At 41.1% G+C, this 19,248-nt stretch overlaps 1 protein-coding gene across 5 annotated transcripts in view; it reads left to right on the plus strand.

Annotated features, from left to right (window-relative positions):
- Positions 1-19,248, plus strand: part of Ift140 (intraflagellar transport 140) — a 109,826-nt gene that overhangs the window by 26,371 nt on the left and 64,207 nt on the right. For 4 of the 5 annotated variants that reach the window (XM_023711628.1, XM_023711627.1, XM_023711629.1 and 1 more), the window contains 10 exons: positions 394-515; positions 597-739; positions 4,125-4,300; positions 5,189-5,280; positions 6,081-6,187; positions 7,071-7,216; positions 8,872-9,075; positions 9,476-9,548; positions 11,850-11,941; positions 13,453-13,580. In XM_023711628.1, coding sequence (XP_023567396.1) covers positions 394-515; positions 597-739; positions 4,125-4,300; positions 5,189-5,280; positions 6,081-6,187; positions 7,071-7,216; positions 8,872-9,075; positions 9,476-9,548; positions 11,850-11,941; positions 13,453-13,580 — 1,283 coding nt within the window. The remainder of the gene's footprint in view (positions 1-393; positions 516-596; positions 740-4,124; positions 4,301-5,188; positions 5,281-6,080; positions 6,188-7,070; positions 7,217-8,871; positions 9,076-9,475; positions 9,549-11,849; positions 11,942-13,452; positions 13,581-19,248) is intronic. The other variant, XM_023711631.1, reaches the window with a different exon arrangement.

Genomic DNA, 19,248 nt, shown 5'->3' on the forward strand with positions numbered 1-19,248 from the left:
TGTCCTACCAATTTGATTTGAAACTGTCTCATTGCTATTTGTCAATAAAATTATGGAAAAAAATTTAAAAAGTCATACTGACATGACTGACCATCAGATATGGGCACTCCATACTGCCTTTATTGTCTGAGAATCTGAATCTGTTCCAAAATGAAGTTTATTTTGATGACTAAACATGTGACAGTTATCATTACTAGGAAGTGAAGGGGGGGAAGATAGAAAAGTTTTTGGTTCTTTTAACACTTTTGAATAGTTTGGCATTTCTGGGTGGAGATGTGGTAGTTCAGTGATATTCTTGGAGAAGGAATCAGCCTGTGTCCTACTGTACTGTTTATCTACCAGTCATTTGGTAAGGAAGCATTTTTTTGTGCATACATTCTTGGCCTGTTGTAGCTTGGAGTCCTGCTCCTGTGGAGGTTGGACCAACGAGGCCGGGTGCAGGGGACTCCCTTACTGAAGCATGAATATGAAAAGCACCTCACTCATTGCATCTTCCGGCTCCCCCCTCCTGGCGAGTAAGTGTTGGGCTCTTCAGGGCCAGGGAATGCTGTGTGGCTCCTCCCAGAAATCCTGACTTGTTACCTTTACCTTGTCAGGGACCTGGTCCAATTGGCAAGGGCAGCAGTCAGTGGTGACGAGAAGGCTCTGGACATGTTTAACTGGAAGAAAAGTAGCTTTGGAAGTTTCCTGAAGATGGGATCTCAAGAGGGGCTATCATTCTTCATCAGTCTTATGGATGGTGAGGAACTTGAATTGGAATTTTAGGAGTCATAGCATTTCAGGGATGTCTCATAAGTATTTTAAATTGATGGGTATTTTGTTGTTACTGTTGTGCAACATACTGCTATTATTATTTGTGTGTGTGTGTGTGTGTGTGTGTGTGTGTGTGTGTGTGTGGCCAGCTCAGCCCACCAGGGGACGGGGCTGGCTGGCATGTGGTGCGGGGGGATTGAACTGTGGTCCCTGTGCTTTGCTAAGCTTGTTCTAAGTAGGTGCTTTAGACCACTGAGCCATCTCACCAGTCCCATACTGCTATTATTGGTCTTTGTAGATATACACACATACACACACACACATATAATTTGAATTTTTGGAAACTTTAACTGTGCTGTCAGCTGTGGAAAAAGTTATCCCAGTACTGTGTTGAGTTGACATTGTATAGAAATTAACAGCCATATTGTTTTAGAAATGTTAAACTTAGGGGCTGGGGAGATGGCTCAGTAGAATAAGCACTTTCTTGAGTTCAATCCCCAGTTCCACCAAAAAAAAGAAATGTTAAACTTAATTTGTTTCCTGTTTGTACAGGGATAATGTACTACATTAAATATGTAAGGTTAAAGTATTCTCTGAGGGACCCGGGGAGATAGCTCAGTAGAATAAGCGCTTGCCTGGCAAGCACAAGGTCCTGAGTTCAATCCCCGGTACTGCAAAAATAAATAAATAAATAAATAAATAAATAAATAAATAAATAAATTGATGGGTAATGCTTCTGTATAAAATAGAATAAAGACAGGCTAGGCACACTTATCTCCAGTACAGTGTTGTGACAGCTGACTTCCTACAGATATTTGCCAGCAGAGTGCTGTGTTTGGCTGTGGTGGAAACTTAGTGAGCCATTTTGTGATGAAGGATTTTCATAGGCAAGCACCCTCGTACACACCCACACCCATCCACCCAGGTACTGGGGATCTCATCTAGGACCTTTGCTCCAAACTGCATCCCCAGTCCTTTTTAAATAGGGTGTCACTAAGTTGGCCAGGTGAGACTGGAATTTGTAATCTTCCTGTCAAGTGTTGGGATTACAGGCATGCATACCCAACATGAACAAGTAATTCCCCAGACTGCACAACACCCAAGACAGTGGATTTGAGGAAGTTTTTTGTTTTGTTTTTTCCTTTGGTGGTGCTGGAGAATAAAACCAGCAAGGGCCTCACACATGCTAGGCAAGCTACATTGAACTACATTCCCAGGCTGTGAAAGATTCTTTTGTAGTACCCCTATTATTTGATCTGCATAATTATCAGCATGTACTGTATGCTGAGTACTTGCTAGGATCTAGGAAAAAAGCATGAGCAAGATGGGTTAGTTTTCACTTCCAGCCAGCAGCCACCCCTCACAAGTAGTCAGCACTGAGTATCATCTGTTGATTTTGATACAGCCTCCCCATGAGATAGGGAGGGAGACAGCCCAACCCAACCAAGGCCAAAATAAATGGACTGTGGTTCTAAAAGTAAAAGAGATTTTATAATCTCCAGTATGTTTGTCAGTTGGAAAAACCCAGAAATGAAAGCCACATGGCAGTGACAGTTTGAGGAGGAAGGAGGCTGTTGCTGTTGGTTTTACCAAACAGCAGGACCTTAATGTGAAGAGAAGACAGATGACAATGAACAGGTTTGTGTTTTTTTTGTTTTTTTTTTTTTGGGAAGGGTTTACAGGATGTTCAGGGTCTCACTACTAGATTGGACTCTTAGTGATTCTCCTGTTTACAACCTCCCAAGTGCTGGGATTATAGGCACGCGCCACCACACCCAGTCTCAATTGCCATCTCAGCGTGCCCTGGGGGTGGGTCTAGCACTGCAGGCCTGGGGATTGAACCCCTGGCCCCTGCACCTGCTTGCAGGTGCTTTAATCCGCTGAGCTATTTGGCTGGCCCGTTTGTGATTTTTTTTTTTTTAAGTAGGTGAAGCCTTTCATCTTAGAAGGCAAGAAAATAGAATTGATGGATAAGGAAATTCAGAAAGTCCCAGAAGTGAGTATGGTAAGAAGGCATAAGAGCACTAAGGCCCCTCAGGAAAGAGAGTAAAGATGTGAGGTGGAAAAGGCATGTCAAGAGAAAGATGCCCATAGGTGGGAATAAACAGAGCTATGTAAAAGCTCTGCACATTGCACCAGAACTGCTATTTCATGTGCCTCAATTTCCTGAATAAAGATAGGGATTTTACTAGTGTCTACTTTGTTGTAACCTGTAAAAGTACTTAACACTAACCTGCCCCCTAATATATGCCTACTAAATACCATTTGTTGTTATAATTAGTCCAGATAATATTGAACAGTTACCTATTTTGATCAGGACTCAAGTTTTGCTGGGCATGGTGGTGTAGGCCTGTAATCCCAGCACTTGGGAGGCCAAGGCAGGAGGATTGCCACAAGTGGTCAGCCTGAACTACCTAGGAAGACCCTATCTCAAAAAACTAAACAAATCAATAAACAAGCAAAAAAAAAAAAAAAAACCCACCTTATTTTCCATTGAGAACAAGATGAAAGAGTAGGATAGTGAGGAGACTCCTGCACAGAGTAGCAGTGAGCCAGAGAACCCAGAGAACTCAAGGGTCACTGTCAACCTCAGGTACACAGGAACAAAGGAGGCAAATGGACAATTATACAGCCTAGAGCAGTCACTCATGCAGAACTGTGTGTAGAGGGTGCCTCCAAATAGAAGGGACTGCTGTATAGCCAGTTATAGCTATGGAGGAAAGAGAGGGAGGGCCAAAAAGCACTTAGTAAGATGACAGACGTCACACAAATGGCTCAGGAGCAGAGGACTAGGCAGAAAGGTCATCATTTAGGGCCTCAGTATAGGAAGGATACAAGAATACCAAAAGTTAGTGGGCAGAAATAAAAAAGATGAGGCTGAAGAATCAGAGGGGTCAACAGTGTAGATGGTAAAATTCTCCATGAGAGTGGCAGAGAAGGAATCATTGGAAACAGCCAAAATCAAGGCAGCCCTAAACCATTGAAGTAGAGATGATAACTTCTCTCTCTCTCTCTCTCTCTCTCTCTCTCTCTCTCCCTTTTTTTTTTTTGGTGAAACCAGGGATTGAACTCAGGCCCTCGTGCTTGCCAGGCAAGCGCTTATTCTACTGAGCTATCTCCCCAGCCCAAGATGATAACTTGTGAGAGTATGCAAGTGCTTATTTATTTATTTATACTGGAAATCAAATTCAGGACCTTGTACTTGCCAAGCAGGTGCTATACCACTGAGCTATATCCACAGTTCTATTTCTAAATTTTCATAATGAAGATTTTAAAAATATCCATAAGTAGATAGAAATGTCTGCTTGTGAGTGTCACAGAAACACAGATAAGCTAAGAGCCCCTGCATACTGACCTGCCTCTGTCCCCAGGGTCGGTACACTATGTAGATGAGAAAGGCAAGACCACCTGTGTGGCGTCCACAGAAAGCTCCATCCAGACACTGTTCTACGTTGAGAAGAGAGAGGCACTGGTGGTGGTCACAGAGAACCTCCTGCTGTCACTGTATACAGTGTTGCCTGATGGTAAAACTGAGGAAGTGATGAAGGTAGGTGAAAGAGCAGAGTTTGGCCTATCCAGTGCAGCACCATAGTAAAGAGCTAGGGGCCAGATCTCTTACCTCTGTTGAATGTCCTTTCTCTCCTAGTTATTAAGATGAAACAATCATTGTGGTTCAAGCACTGCTCTTCAGTATCTTTTTTTTTTTTTTCCTCTACAATAGCTAGTGTATAGGTGAGTGAAATGAGAGGTGGTTTCCCAGTATCCCTGGACACAGATGTGGTTGTCACAGGAGCCTAGGCTTTTTCTTGGCCTGCACCCCTAACTCAGAGCCCATGGACTTGGTACAACAAAGAATATTTTGAGGTAGTCGTGATAAATTTCCCAGGCTGGCCTCATACTTTCTTCCTGCCTCATCCTCCTGTGAGTAGCTGAGATTACAGCAATGTACCATCACACCCAGCTGTTGCACCCACTCTCAGGACCTCATTTAACCTTGTTACCACCTAAAGGCCCTATCCATAGGCACAGTCAGCCTGGGGAGGGGACAGTGAAGTCTATAAACACCCAGCTTCAAGTGTCCTGCTTGCTACTCAATGTTTGGTATGCCCTGGGAACATTTTCACTCTGCTAATGTGGGATAAGACCTGTCTAGAGGGCACGGTAGCAAACACCTAGCCCAACCTTAGTGATCACTCTAGAGAACCATGAACTATACATTAGATGCTCATAATTTTTTATGATAGCCATTGTTTTCTGTGCCCTGTACATCTTTAAAAAGACCAAGGATACCTTTCAGTTTCCACTCACATCCAGTTTCCTCCATTGAATAAGTCTCTATATAGTTACTGAAAACTAGATCCAAGCCTCACAAACTTGGGGACATGGGTCTCAGCAGTAGCCATGTGCCTTTTTCAGATTCTTTTTTCCTATACAGGTAAAACTGAGTGGGAAAACAGGTCTCCATGCAGATATCACTTTGATTGAAGGCAGTCTTCTCGTGATGGCAATAGGGGAAGCTGTCCTCAGGTGAGAACTTGTCTGTCCCACCATTCATATCTGAAATATTCTGTTTGGACTCTCCTCACTTATCCACCCATACTCCCATGCCCAGTACTGGACATTGATCCTAGGGCTTTTTATTTTTAAATTTGAGAGAGAGTCTTGCTAAGTTGTCCAAGTTGGGCTCAAACTTCTGATACTCGTGGCTCAGCCTCTCACAGTGCTGGGATTATAGGCGTGTACTATCCTGCCTGGCTAGCAACAGGTTCTTTTAAGTGGACTTACTAGAGTGTGGCAATATGTACCACCAAAAAATGTACATATTATGATGAGTCTTCACAAATTGAACCTACCCAATGGAAGAACAAAGCCTTAGAGATCCCTGGATTCCCACTGTTCTCTTTGTTTCTTCACTGGGCAAGTAACAAGACCTGATATCTGTGCTAGAATCACTTTGCCAATTTTATTTTCTTTCTTTTTTCTTTTTCTTTATTTTTTTTTTTGAAGGGGGTTGTTTGAGATGATTTTTGTGTCTATTGCCCAGGCTGATCCCCAACTCCCTGCTTCAGCCCCCTAAGTTCTGAGACTATAGTTATGTACCGCCCTCCTAAGCCACATATAAACCATCTTTTAGCAATTGTGCTCTTTGATCATAAATAAGGCATAAAATAATCCTGTGATAGCAGCTTTCTTTTTTATACCAGAGAATCTGAAGGGCTTGCTGCTTTTATGATTTTAAGTCTGCTGTGTAAATTCAACAGAGCCCTCAGATCAGAAGGAGAAACCACTAACAGCCCTTTGATGGGGCTTTCTTCCTTCCATTATAGATTCTGGAATTTGGAACGGGGAGAGAATTACATACTGAGCCTAGAGGAGAAGTTTGGCTTTGAAAAAGGAGAGAATATAAACTGTGTTTGCTATTGTAAATCCAAAGGTAAAACTTTTCGGCCTGGCATAGAAGAAATGGGACCAACTTCCCATATTGAGCTCAGGCTGCAAATAATTAAAGTGAAATTTAGAGATTTTTTAAGAATGACAAATGAGTTATAATTGACATCACTCATTTGAATACAGTCACAAATAGGCAAGTGACAAAGCTTTGTTTTGCATAATGGACAAAGGGGAATGGCAAAATAACCTAGCAGACAAAGTGTGCCTGCTTAAGCAAGCACAGGGGCTGGGTTTGATCTCAGATACCACATGCCGTGCTGCACACCCCCTCTTGCCCCCCAAGTGCCCTGAGCCAGCCACCAAGTCCGGGTGTGGTGGTGTACACTTGTAATCCCAGCACTGGGGAGGCTGAAAACAGGAGGATCACTACAAATCTAAGCTGCATAGGGAGACCCTGCACAAAAATAAATTAAAAAATAAAAAAATAGAAAAAATAATGGGCAAAGGGTTTAATCAAACAGTACAAACTGACTGCATGTACACTGCTGCCTATTTTGTCCTCAAATCCCGAGTGTGGGACATGTGTGCAGACCTAAATGCATGTGAATATGTGTGTGTGTGCATGTAAGACACACAGAGGACAGGAAAGGAGTAACAGTGACATTCTGGCAGAGTTTGCTGAATGCTCGGCACAGTTGGGGCCAGCTAAGCTCTTGGAAAGCAGAAAAGAGCATTCACTGCTGCTGCCTGCACTAGCACAGTGTTGCCTGGGATAGGTGGTGCCTGTGAAGGGAGGTGGGGCCTTGTGAGAAGGAGTTTTGGACAAGGGAGGCTGACACATTGGAGAAAGTTGTCACTGAGGCACTCGCTACTGCTATGCTCTTATTTTTTCATCTCAATTAACATGCATTTCATTTCCACTTCAGGTCTTCTGGCAGCTGGTACTAGTAAAGGACGAATAGCCATGTGGAAACGAGTGGTAGGCTCTCCAAACAGCCGAGAGGTAGAGGGCAAGGACACATGGACCCCTCAGACCTCCACTGAGCTCGAAGGAAACATCACACAAATAAAGGTGTTGCTTACAGGAGTTAGATAGTCTCTCTCTTTCTTTGCAAGAAATTCAAGAAGTGATTTATTCTAAACCTATTTTTATAAGTTATTAGACTTAAAATTATATAAAAATAGCAGTAATAAGAAAACGTTGAAAATCTTTATATTTCAGAGTTGCAAATAAGAGATTATGGATCTGTATTTGTATCTGTCTTTCCATGGGTCCATTTTTTTATGTATCTAAATATCTTCTGTATATTTCTTTTCTTTTTTTTTTTTTTGCGGAACTGGGGATTGAACGCAGACCCTTGCGCTTGCCAGGGAAGCGCTTATTCCATTGAGCCATCTCTCCGGCCCCCTCTTCTGTATATTTCTATATAGCTTTATCTATATCTGTATAGATGTATATGTATTAAAAATAGCTTATAGAGATATAATTTATATAACATGTAATACATTTATGGGGTTCTGCAGCCATTAACATGATAAATTATTTTTCATAATAAATCTTAACAACATTTTAATCAATCCAGAAAGAAATTCTGAAATTCTTAAACTTGGAATCTTTCTTCTTCACCCTGCAGAGTGCTGGATTTATAGGCATTTCCTACCACACCCAGTTGCAAGTGTTGTTGTGGACATATGCTTTCCTTTCTCATGAGCATTTCTTTCTTTTTTTTCAACTCTTATCTCTTATGTGTTCTCTGTCTGATCAAATATAGTCATCATACCTTCCTGTAGTAGTTAGTTGTGTCTTACAAGAATGGACATAGTTGTAGCAGCTGCTTTGCTATGTCCATCTAGGCTCTCTCACAGTTATTTATTTATTGTGGTACCAGGGATCAGCTCAGGACCTTGTGCTTGCCAGGAAGAAGCTTAGCTTATGCCACTGAGCTAGCTCCCCATGCTCTCACAGTAATTTCTGATGCCTGCTTTTTTGTTGTTATTTATTTATTTATTTATTTATTTATTTATTTATTTATTTTGCAGAACCGGGGATTGAACTCAGGCCCTAGCGCTTGCCAGGCAAGCATTTATTCTACTAAGCTATCTCCCTGGCACTTGTTTATTTATTTTTTGGTACCAGGAATTGAACTCAGGACCTTGCACTTGCCAGGCAGGCCCTTATGCTGTTGAAGCCCTTATGCTTAGCCCCTCTTCCCCTCCTTTTTTTTAAAAAACTGTGTATGGGTCAGCCCCTTTTCCCCTCCTTTTTTTTAAAAAACTGTGTATGGGTCATATTCTCTTTTGCATGACTCTTAATATTTTGTTGAAAGCTGAACATTTTAGATTAATTTGAAAGTTTAATGTGGAGATAAGTCACATCAACAGGGCAAAGCAGGGTAATTTGTGTAAAGTGCCTATCTATTCAGAGTAAATATCCTTCTGCTGTGTTCAGAAAAGCTTATTTCTAGAAGACACTTCACCAGTCAGAAAAGATGCTGGCTAGAATAGTCACACAGGTGTCTACTTGCTGATTCACAAAGCCAATACATACGTATTTTAAAATTTTTCTACAAAGTACATATTTTATCTTTTTTTAATTATTTTTAATAAGAAAAAAATATTACTAAGAATATAGCTTATGGATCCTCGTATGGAATGATTATATTTCCCCTGATATTATCTCTACTTCATTTACGCATTTGTTTCTGTTTTTCCCAACCTGGAATGCAGTGGGGCTCCAGGAAGAACCTCCTGGCAGTAAAGAATATCAGCTCCATAGTGATCCTCAGAGAGCAGGCCATGTCATCGCACTTCCACCAGCAGGTGGCTTCTGTGCAGGTCTCCCCAAGCTTACTCAATGTATCCTTCTTGGCCACCGGGGGAGTATACAGCCTGCGCACGGACATGCACATCAGTGGAGTGTTTGCCACCAAGGTGACTGCAGAAGACAACTCATGGGGTCAGACAAGGGTCAAGATAATGAAAGAGCTGCTCAGTTGCTGGGGTAATTTGGGATAGCATGGGGACCTGGACAACAGGTTAGGCAACTTTCAGTTCCCTCCTGAATTTCATGAATCTTCTTGAATTTCATGAATATCATATTCATGAATCTTCATGTATATCATATTCATAAAGAAAATAATAATAAACACCCAAGGACATCTCACGGCATGAAAACCAGCCCTCGGCTGCATCTGCGGACCTAGTGTCAGGATGACTGGCAGCATTCAGAGGTAGCTAAAGAAGGGGCTGGGCTTTGGAAGTGTATAGTGGGATCTATAGTCTGTACCTTGCTTTGCCTGACCTTTGCTTTGGATGTTCATGTTCTCTTTAGGATGCTGTGGCTGTCTGGAACGGAAAACATGTAGCAATCTTTGAGCCTTCTGGAGCCATATTACGGAATGCAGGTAAGAGTCTCTTCACACCCAAAGAGGGGACTCCATGCTGCTTCCATTGTCTCCCCTCTTACTGAGCAGGCTGTGTTATAGGCCCTGTTATAGGGACTTGGGGAAGGGGGCTTTGTGTCAGTTCTCATCCACCAGCACTTCTGACCTGTGCACCCCACCCAGAGCTACCTGAGTCACATCATACTAAAACCCATCAAGGTAGTAGAAGTACAGCCTAGGCAGAAACCCTCTTGTGTTCCCAGACTATGGCTTGGAAATAAGGTTGTTTGAACTTAAGCAACCACAATGCTTTCACAAGTTTGTCCATGGAAGGGATTGCTGTGTAACCAGGCATAGCAGTGAGTTCAGTAGTGCCCAAGACCAGCCTCTGACAGTCTTGGGATAGATCTTGAGAGACCCTCCATCAATGTTAGATTCCCTTCTGTGGCCATTTATCTCTAACATTCCTAGATAATTTGGCTTCCTTTATCCTGTATTCTTGAGCACATACCTTTATAAGTTTCCTGAGGCTGCTATAACAAATTAACCACAACTCTGACTTAAAAAAAAAAGTAGGCTGGGGATGTAACTCAGCAGTGTAACACCTGTCTGGCCAGTGTGAAGTCCTGAGTTTGATTCCCAGTACCAAAAAAAAAAGTCTAAAAACTTCTCACAACTCTAGAAGCCAATATCATTTTTACAGGGCTAAAATCAGGGCATCATCAGGGCCAGACAACCTCAGATCCTCAAGGGGAAAATCTGTTCTTTGGTTCTTCCAGCAACTGAAGGTGGCTGCTGACAGTCCTTGGTTTGTGGTCATAGAATCCCAGCCTTTGTCTCTCTGTGGTCACATTGCCACCCCTTTGAAATCTATGATCCTCTTATAGACACATTTGATTGCCCAACCTAAACAATCCAGGATAATCTATTTTGAGTCCTTATCATCTGTTGCCATATAATTCACAGGCTTCAAGGATTAGGAGCAATTATCTCATGGGGACATTTTGCAGTCTTCTACAGTGACCTAGTCATCAGGATGTGCTCCCTGGGCTTGCTCCCCTACGTCATTCTAGCCTTCATGCATCCTAATCTCTGGGCTCTCTTAAATCAGGCTTGTCATTGAGCTGTTCTAAGGGTAAGCCCTTGTTATCTGGCCACCTCCCACCCCTCTAGGAATGTTTCCACTGACTACCAACTTGCTCCCTATTTTTTCCTACACTGCTTTTTTTCCCCACCCCTAACACATTTATTTTTTGCAGACAGGGTCTTACTATGTAGTTCAGGCTGAATTTGACATCACTATATAGTCCAGACTAGCCTCAAACTCAGCAGGCTTTCTGCATCAGCCTCCTGAGTGCTAGGATTATAGGCATGCAACCCCATGCCCAACTCCCATAACACTTCTTGCTGAAAGTTTTCTAGTAACATTTTTCATGGCATGACCTGTATTATAGGGTCATTCATATGCTTTTGCCATTCTGTTGCATAGATGGAGCAAGAATGAACTCCTTATACAGCAGTAGAACCAACATAGCATTTGCTGAGATATTTTCTGGTTTGAGTTTGCCATCAGTTTCCTAACTCAGAACCTCTGTAGCACCAGAAGCAAGGCAGATACCCTCCACAGTTCTAGCATGAGCAGATGCTTGCCAATGTACTGTCATGGATGCTGTACTGCTGGGAACACTATCCCAGACGGGAGAAAAGAGAAGACCCCGCTAATGAGTAGATAAGCAGGAAACCCAATAGAGTCCCCTACAGGCCAAGACTTTGTGAGATGGTATCACAATTCTCTGTGCTCAGAGCCTCCTCTTTTTTAAATTTTTTTCTTCAGTGCTGGGAATTGAAGCCAGGTCTTATATGTGCTAGTCAAGTGCTCCACCACTGAGTACATCGCAGCCCTTTGTGTTTTTCATTTTGAGACAGGGTATCATTAAGTTGTCCAAACTAACCTTAAGCTTGTCCTCTTGCTTCAGTCTCCCCAGTAGCTGGGATGATAGGCATGTGCCACTGAACCAGCCTCATTTTTTGTTGACTTTGGTTGTTGGGGGGGGGTTGTATATTTTATTTCTTTTTATTTTTATTGGTTTTGGAGGAGGTGATTGTTGTTGGGTTTTTTGTTTGTTTGGGGTTTTTTTTGGGGGGGTTGCATTTTTATATGGGAACCTGATTCTGCTCATCTGCAAGGTCCCATAACACAGCCCTCATGGAGACCTGGTGAGGGCTGAGATGATTAGGGACTCCACTTGAAACACATTCTCAACTATATAAAAGTCTTCAGGAAGCAGTCACTGCTGCTTTGATGCTCATGTTCCATTTCAGGGACCTTCCTTTGTGAGTCCCCAGTGTTAGCGATGCATGAGGAAAATGTCTATACAGTGGAACCAAACCGAGTTCAAGTTCGGACCTGGCAGGTAAGTGGCTGCTGTACAGTTAATAGACTATGATAAAGAAAATTAGATTTGGAGTGTGGTGGTGCACACCTGTAACCCCAGTTCTTCAGGAAGACCAGCCTTGACAACTTAGGAAGATCTTGTCTCAAAAAGTAAAAAGGCCTTAGGATATAGTTTAGTAGAAGAGAGCCTTTGGATTTAATCTCTAGTACTAGAATGAAAAAGAAAAAAGAGAAGGGAAAGAGGGAGAGAAGTAGGGAGGGAGTGAAGGAAAGAGGAAAGGGTATTAGAGCAGTTTAAAATACTGTCTCCAAATCAAGCCAAATCCTTTAGTTGGTCTTGTTTAGCTAGATCAGATTCCCCTCAGGACATGGCTGATTGTAAAAACTGATGCTGAGATACCTGCTGCAATGATGGCTACTGTGACTCTGAAATCAGGAGACAAGACAAAGGCCTTTTGTAGAGAAGAGAACCTCTATGCTAGACCTTGAATACACAGGCTATGAAATGGGAGGAAACACTTGCTGGGAAAGTAAACATTGACTTCTTAATATATAAATTATGTGAAATTACTTCCCAGATCAAAATCAAGTAGTCTTTATTTTCTCTTAAAGTTTGGTTCCCTCAGCCGTATTGCTGTCCCCTGCCCTCTGCTCACCTGTATCTTCTGAGCGTGCTGCCTCTGACTTGGCTTGCTGTATCCCACCATGTTAGCCACAAGGGTTTTAGACTTGAGGACCCTCCTCTACTGATTGTATAGTCCCTCCTCATCATGGAATATCAGCTGGGGTTCTGAAGACAGCTGGCTTCTTCCTGTCCTTTCCTCAGTTTAAATATTGGCCCAGAAAAGACTTTCATTTCTTTTTAAATTTTTTTACTGATGCATATGCAGTATATGATTACACTCATTATGGTACATATATAAAACACGTCTTAACTTTTTAAATTTCCTCTTCTGCTAAGACTTTTGTTTCTTAAATATTTTATTGAAGTTTTAGATAGACACATAGATAAATAATGTCTTTGTGTCATTTGTTAGTGTATAACTCAATGAATTTTCATGAGTAGAACATACTCAGCGTGTAACCAACCAGAACCCTGGTGGTCCCTTTTTCTCCCAGCATCCCCAGCTAGGGTAACCACATATGTGATACCACACTTCCCCTGGAGGGAGGAACTTGTAGGATTGAACTACCTCTGTGGCCCTGGTGCCTCACCAGCCTCCCATGTGTGCCCACAGTGTACATCTCATCTGAGATTTTGTGCACATTTGCCTGTTCACTAGGCTGCTGTTTCCTTCCTAGGCTCCAGGTATAAGTCTTTCCTGAGGTTAGGACTTCATTATCGCCCACAGTAATAAGTCTAGTGTGGACCTGAGTAGACTGTACATGAACCATCAGTATGTAATTATTAGTTGAACAAATGAGGTGCAGGAGATTACTATGTATTCCATAACAGCAATGTAGTTCCATGTAAGCTAATGTGCTGCAGAAGGTGTAGTCCTTAATTTCTCACTCTTTTCTGCTCCTCAGGGGACTGTCAAACAGCTCCTACTATTCTCTGAGACTGAGGGAAACCCATGCTTCCTGGACATCTGTGGAAATTTCCTGGTTGTAGGAACAGATTTAGCTCATTTTAAAAGTTTTGATCTCTCCCGAAGGTATGATTTTTTACCTGAATAAAAGTATTACATTTTAAAAATTAAGACATAAAGTTGTGGGTAAAAAATAAGAGGCTTAAATTCTCATTTGAATACCAACTTCATCTTTTATATGCGTTGTACATTGCCATTGAGGTTGGTGCAGTGCAACAGAAGTGGAGCCTGAAGTTATTTTTGGTGCACAGCATTTCTGTGTGATAGGAACATAACACTGCACTTCCCAAAATCTGTAGAATTTTATGCGTAAAATATGAACTTGAATGCATAATAAAAGTTTTATTAGCTGGGTATGGTGGTACACACCTGTAATCCTAGCACTCAGACTGAGGGAAGAGGATTGTTGCAAGTTAGAGGCCAGCCTCGCACATAAAGTGAGCTGAAGGCCAACCAGAACTGCGTAATGAGACCCTATCTCAAAAAAGACAAAAAGGGGCCGGGGAGATGGCTTAGTGGAATAAGCACTTCCCTGGCAAGCTCAAGGGCCTGAGTTCAATCCTCAGTTCCGCCAAAAAAAAGAAAAAAGAAAAAAATTTATTTTTATTTTTTTTCATAATTTTATTGATAAACAAATAGCAGTGAGACAGTTTCAAATCAAATTGCTAGGACAGTTTCAATAATTAACACACTGCTTACATTCTTCTTAGTGGTTAATTGCTGTATAAGATGCGGACTTGAGATCCTATTTACAAACACCATTAGAACAGATCATTCTATTCATTAAGAGAATGTAACTATGTATCTATCCTAACCACTTTGAATACACAGATGCAAAATGGACATTCATCTGTATACCCTTTTTTTGTTAAGTTCCGTTATTTGAATATTATAGGTATGTAAACTCAGCAAAATATTCTAAGAGTCCAGCAGCCCATAATAGCATTGGGTCTTCTGTTTAACTGGCAAAATTTTTTATTTTATGAAAAGACTTTCAAAATCTTTTGAATATTGAGGGTCCCAGGATAGAAAACAGAAGATGGCAAAATAATCTTGTATCAAAATGTGTTAAATGACCTCAGCCAAGGATGTGAGGAAGGGTGCTGCCATAGAGACTCCAGATGTCACCACAGATGCTGGCTCTTACAGCAGAGGAAGCACATTGTTCCCAGCATAGACTGTGCTTAGTTTGTTCTTTCCAGGGAGCACAGTGTTAGCAGGGGTCACTTCCTAACGGGGAAACATGACACACTCCCACTGCCAGGTGAGCAAGGTAGACATATCCTTGACATGATGTGAGAAAAAGGTGCTTTATATCCATGCTGCTTCCCATTCTAATCACAAGAAAATCATCAGACCAATCTCAGTAATTAGGGAACTTCTGACCAGAACTTCTCAAAAGTGTTAGAGCCTTCAAAAAAAGCAGGTAAGTTTTAGAAATTATCATAGCCAAGAAGAGCCTATGAGATATAATACATAATGTCACATGAGCTCCTAGGGCAAAAATAAGGGGCCTTGAGGAACTGAGTAAATGTGAGTAAAGGCAGACGAAGAGCACCAAGATGGAGGAGTAGTAAGCAGCAGAGAAGGAGCCCGTCTGAGAGTCACCATCCAGACACTGGAACATAGCAACATGAGGAAGACAAGGAAGGAAATGAATTGAAGCCCATGGAAAGAATGAAGGAAACTTCAATGAAGAAGGAAGTAGCCAACAGCATCTGAGGCAGGACTCACTGCACAAGAAGAACAATTCAAACATGCAGACACAATGACTGCTGGCAACCCTAGAGGCTCCACAGAGAGACACAGCGATGGAGGGGAACATCAGATAAGGAGGACTACACTAGCTAGCAGTGAGTGCTGAAGGCTCATTTGTCTTGCACAAGAGAGTGATTGGCCAGGGGTAGCCATCTTGAAGAGGGGACAAAACTCTACTGACTCCCTCTAGCTCCTCCCAGCTGAGCTCAGGCCCATGGAAGGTATGTTGACAGCTGCGGGCCAAATGAGTATGGTCTCAGCTAGAAAGTTCAGGCTTGCTGAGACCCACCTCCTCACCAAAAAGCTATTGCTGCCTTGCTGGGATAAATCAACATGGATCAAGGTTCTGTCTCTGCATATTGTCTACCAGTGACAGCAGAGACATACCTGAAAGTGGACCTTTTTCTTTTTTCTCTCTCTCTCTTGTTTTTTGTTGTGGTAGTTTTATTTTTGCTTTTTGTGTTCTATTTTTGTTTCTTTTTTATCCTTCATTATTTGATCTTATTTTTATTAGTGTGAAAATGGTTTATAGCCTCTTTGGGGTTGTAGTTCTACTTTGTTTTTTATCTCCCTTCTCCAGTTTTATGAACCAGTTTACCAAAGTTAGCCTGATCCCCCTTTGTCCTTCAGCCATACTTCTAATCTCTTCATCCTCTTTTACTTCTCTGTTTTCTCCCTCACCCATTTTAAATTTTAACCCCTGAGGGCAAAATTTATACATTAAAGACTGGTATACTGCATATTTTTTGGTTTGTTTTGGATTTTGTTCTGTAATCACAAACCTAGTTCATACATTAAAGGTGGCAAATGGTCAGCTCATTTATCATTGTATAGGCTATGTTTAATGTTACTGTCATTGCTGATGGTACTACTATAGCCAAAAGTGACATAATTGTTCTAAGTAGCTTTTCTTCCTGGTATTCCAAGACTGAAATTGACTAGGGGGGGGTGTCACAGAAAATACAGTGGCACAGTGTCAGAGGACCAGGGGCTGGACCAAACAGGGAGCAACTTCTCATACCCAATAACACTGAAGAGGTAGGATCTTGCAACAGACTCAAAATCCAAAAAACAATTATACCTGGAAGATACCTCAGAGAAGTAGTCATTTCCTAAGAGTTCCAAATGCTAGCAATAAAGCAGCCCACCACAGGCAATTTAGAAGCATCGTCCCAAGAATTAAACTACAAAAAAGAAAAAAATGAGAAAACAAACAATGCAACCTCAAACGTCCAGTTCGACAAAGGCAAAGGCAAATTCAGGGTGGGTGGGGAATGTGGTGGGACTATCTGAAAGTCACCCACCTAGCCTCTCTGAAATGGCAACAACAAAGCAATTGGATGAGGCTCTAGAAAAAAAAATACAATCAGAGTAATTTCTCAGATAACTGGAGATATGCAGTCCACAATGAAAACCATACTTACAGACTCTAGAACAGATACAGAACTTAATAAAATTATGGAAGCCGTGAATGCTGCAAATAGGAAAGAAATGAAATCCATAAGGAAGAGTCAAGCAGATATGCAAGAGAATAAAAATTCCATTGAAAGTATCTGCAGCAGATAAAGCCAGGATGAGGACAAAATCTCAGATGTGGAACACAGGCTTGTGGTTAGTGATCACGAAAAGAAAGATTTCTTAAAAATAGCAAGGGACTATGAGAAATCAATACAGCAGCTGCGAGGTGAGCCAAAGAAAAATAAGATTGGTTGGAACTGATGAAAAAGCAGGAGATAAAAAAAAAAGAAAAAAAAAGAAAAAGAAAAAGCAGGAGATAGCACAATATAAAAAAAAATCACAGATGTGACAGAAAGCTTCCTGGTAGAGAAAAAGAATTTGCCATCCAAATAAGTGAGGCATATAGAATTTCAATTAGTCACAATAAAAAAAAAACTTACAGTAAGCATATCATATTCAAGATTCCAGAAATTCTACTTTAATGTATTTGGCACATGGTCTCACTACACAGATTGGACTCATAGTGATTCTCCTGTTTTCAGCCTCCCAAGTGCTGGGATTACAGGCATGTGCCACCACCCCCAATCTTAACTGCTGTCTCAACAGGCCCCAGGGGCAGGGCACACCCAGGATCGAGCCCCAGCCACTGTGCTCTGCCTAACCAGGGGCTTTAATCCACTGAGCTATCTGGCCAGCCCTCAAAAACAGAATCTTAAATGCTCTTAGATAAAACAAATCAATGACCTACAAAGGGAAAGTTCATTGGAATCAGTTAACTTCACAGCACAGTCCCTCACTCAAGTCAAGGAGAGCTTGTAGTGAAATATTTCCACTTCTAAGGGAAAACAACCTTCAACCCAGATTGATATACTCCACAAAGCTATCTTTTAAAACTTGAGAGAGAAATAAGATACTTCCATGACTAAGAACATCGAGGAAATTTATGACTACCAAACCAACACTTCAGAATATTTTGAAGGATATTCTACAAAGAGGTTACAAGGACTATAATTCCATGAAACCCAGCATAAGGAATCCATTAGGCAAGGCAAACAAGTAAACAGAGGGAGGGAAAAAAAAAAAAAAAGGGGAAGCTAACAGCAGGAAAATAACATGACAAAGATAAGTCAGTACATTTCAGTTATAACCATCAATGTTCATGGTCTCAATTCGCTGATCAAAAGACAGACTGGCAGAATGGATCAAGAAGTAAGATCCAACAATACAAGAAACACAGCATACTGTGTTTGAGAAAACATGACTTACAAAAGACATAATTAACTCAAAAAAAATTCATAGACTGCAAGTCAAAGGATGGGAAAAAATACTCCACATGACAGGAACCCAGAAAAAAGCAGGGATAGCTATTCTATTTGTAGACAAAGTGAATTTCAAGCCAAAACTGATTAAAAGAGATAAAGGTTACTACATTCTCACAAAGGGAACGATCCAGGAAGAGGCGATAACAATCATAAATATGGATATGCAAAATACCAGTGCAATAAAACAAATATTAACAGGCATGAAAAATCAAATAAGCACTAATACAGTTCTGTCAGGGGAATCTCCGTATTCCACTGTCACAAAAAGACAGATCAACAAAATAAAATTAACACTGAAATAATAAAACTGAACCAAACTTGAACAAATGGACTTAGTAGTTTTCTACAGAGTTTTTTACGCCACAACATCAGAATGCACATTTTTATCAGCTGCACATAAGATGTTCTCCAAAATACTGGCTCATAGAACATGCTTAAGTAAATGCAAAGGAATTAAAATTATCCCATTCATATTATCAGATCATAGTGCAATGGAATTAGAACTCAATGGCAAAAGAAACCACCAGAACTTCATTAACACTTGGAAATTAAGTAGCATCCTCCTGAATAACCAATGGGACACAGATGAAATTAAAGAGGAAATTATTTTGTACAATTAAATGGTAACAATACAGCTTAACTAAATTTATGGGACACAATGAAAGCAGTCCTAAGAGGAAAATTTATTCCCATGTCAGGAAAGCAGCAAGTGCAAATAAGCAACGTAATAGTGAACCTTAGACTTCTAGAAAAAGAAGAGCAGGCTAAGCCAAAAGCTAGTACAAGGGAGGAAATTATAAAGATCAGAGCAGTAGTTAATGTATTAAAAACTTAAAAAACAAAGAATTAAGGAGTTGGTTCTTTGAAAGATTAAAACTGATAGAGGGAAAGGAGAAGAACTAGGAAACATGACAGTGTCAAGCCATACAGTTATATGTAAATGATGAGCAAGGCAATGATCCTGAGAATCTTTAGAAGTTTTTTAATCTAGCAGTTAATTGGAAAGATTCTCACCCTGACTAACTATATATACTGATACCTGTGAACTAAGGTAATTACCACTGCAGATGGTAATTTGTAATAGTAGTTTCATGTTTGGAGTGCCTGTTATTCTGGCATTCTGAATATGGGCTGCTTGTCATGACATGCCAGTTGCTGCTATGATGTCTCTCAGGTAGGTGGATGTTCAAGAAGAA

This window comes from Octodon degus, unplaced genomic scaffold (assembly GCF_000260255.1).
Source record: "Octodon degus isolate 3935 unplaced genomic scaffold, OctDeg1.0 scaffold00021, whole genome shotgun sequence".
NCBI classification, from domain to species: Eukaryota; Metazoa; Chordata; class Mammalia; order Rodentia; family Octodontidae; genus Octodon; species Octodon degus.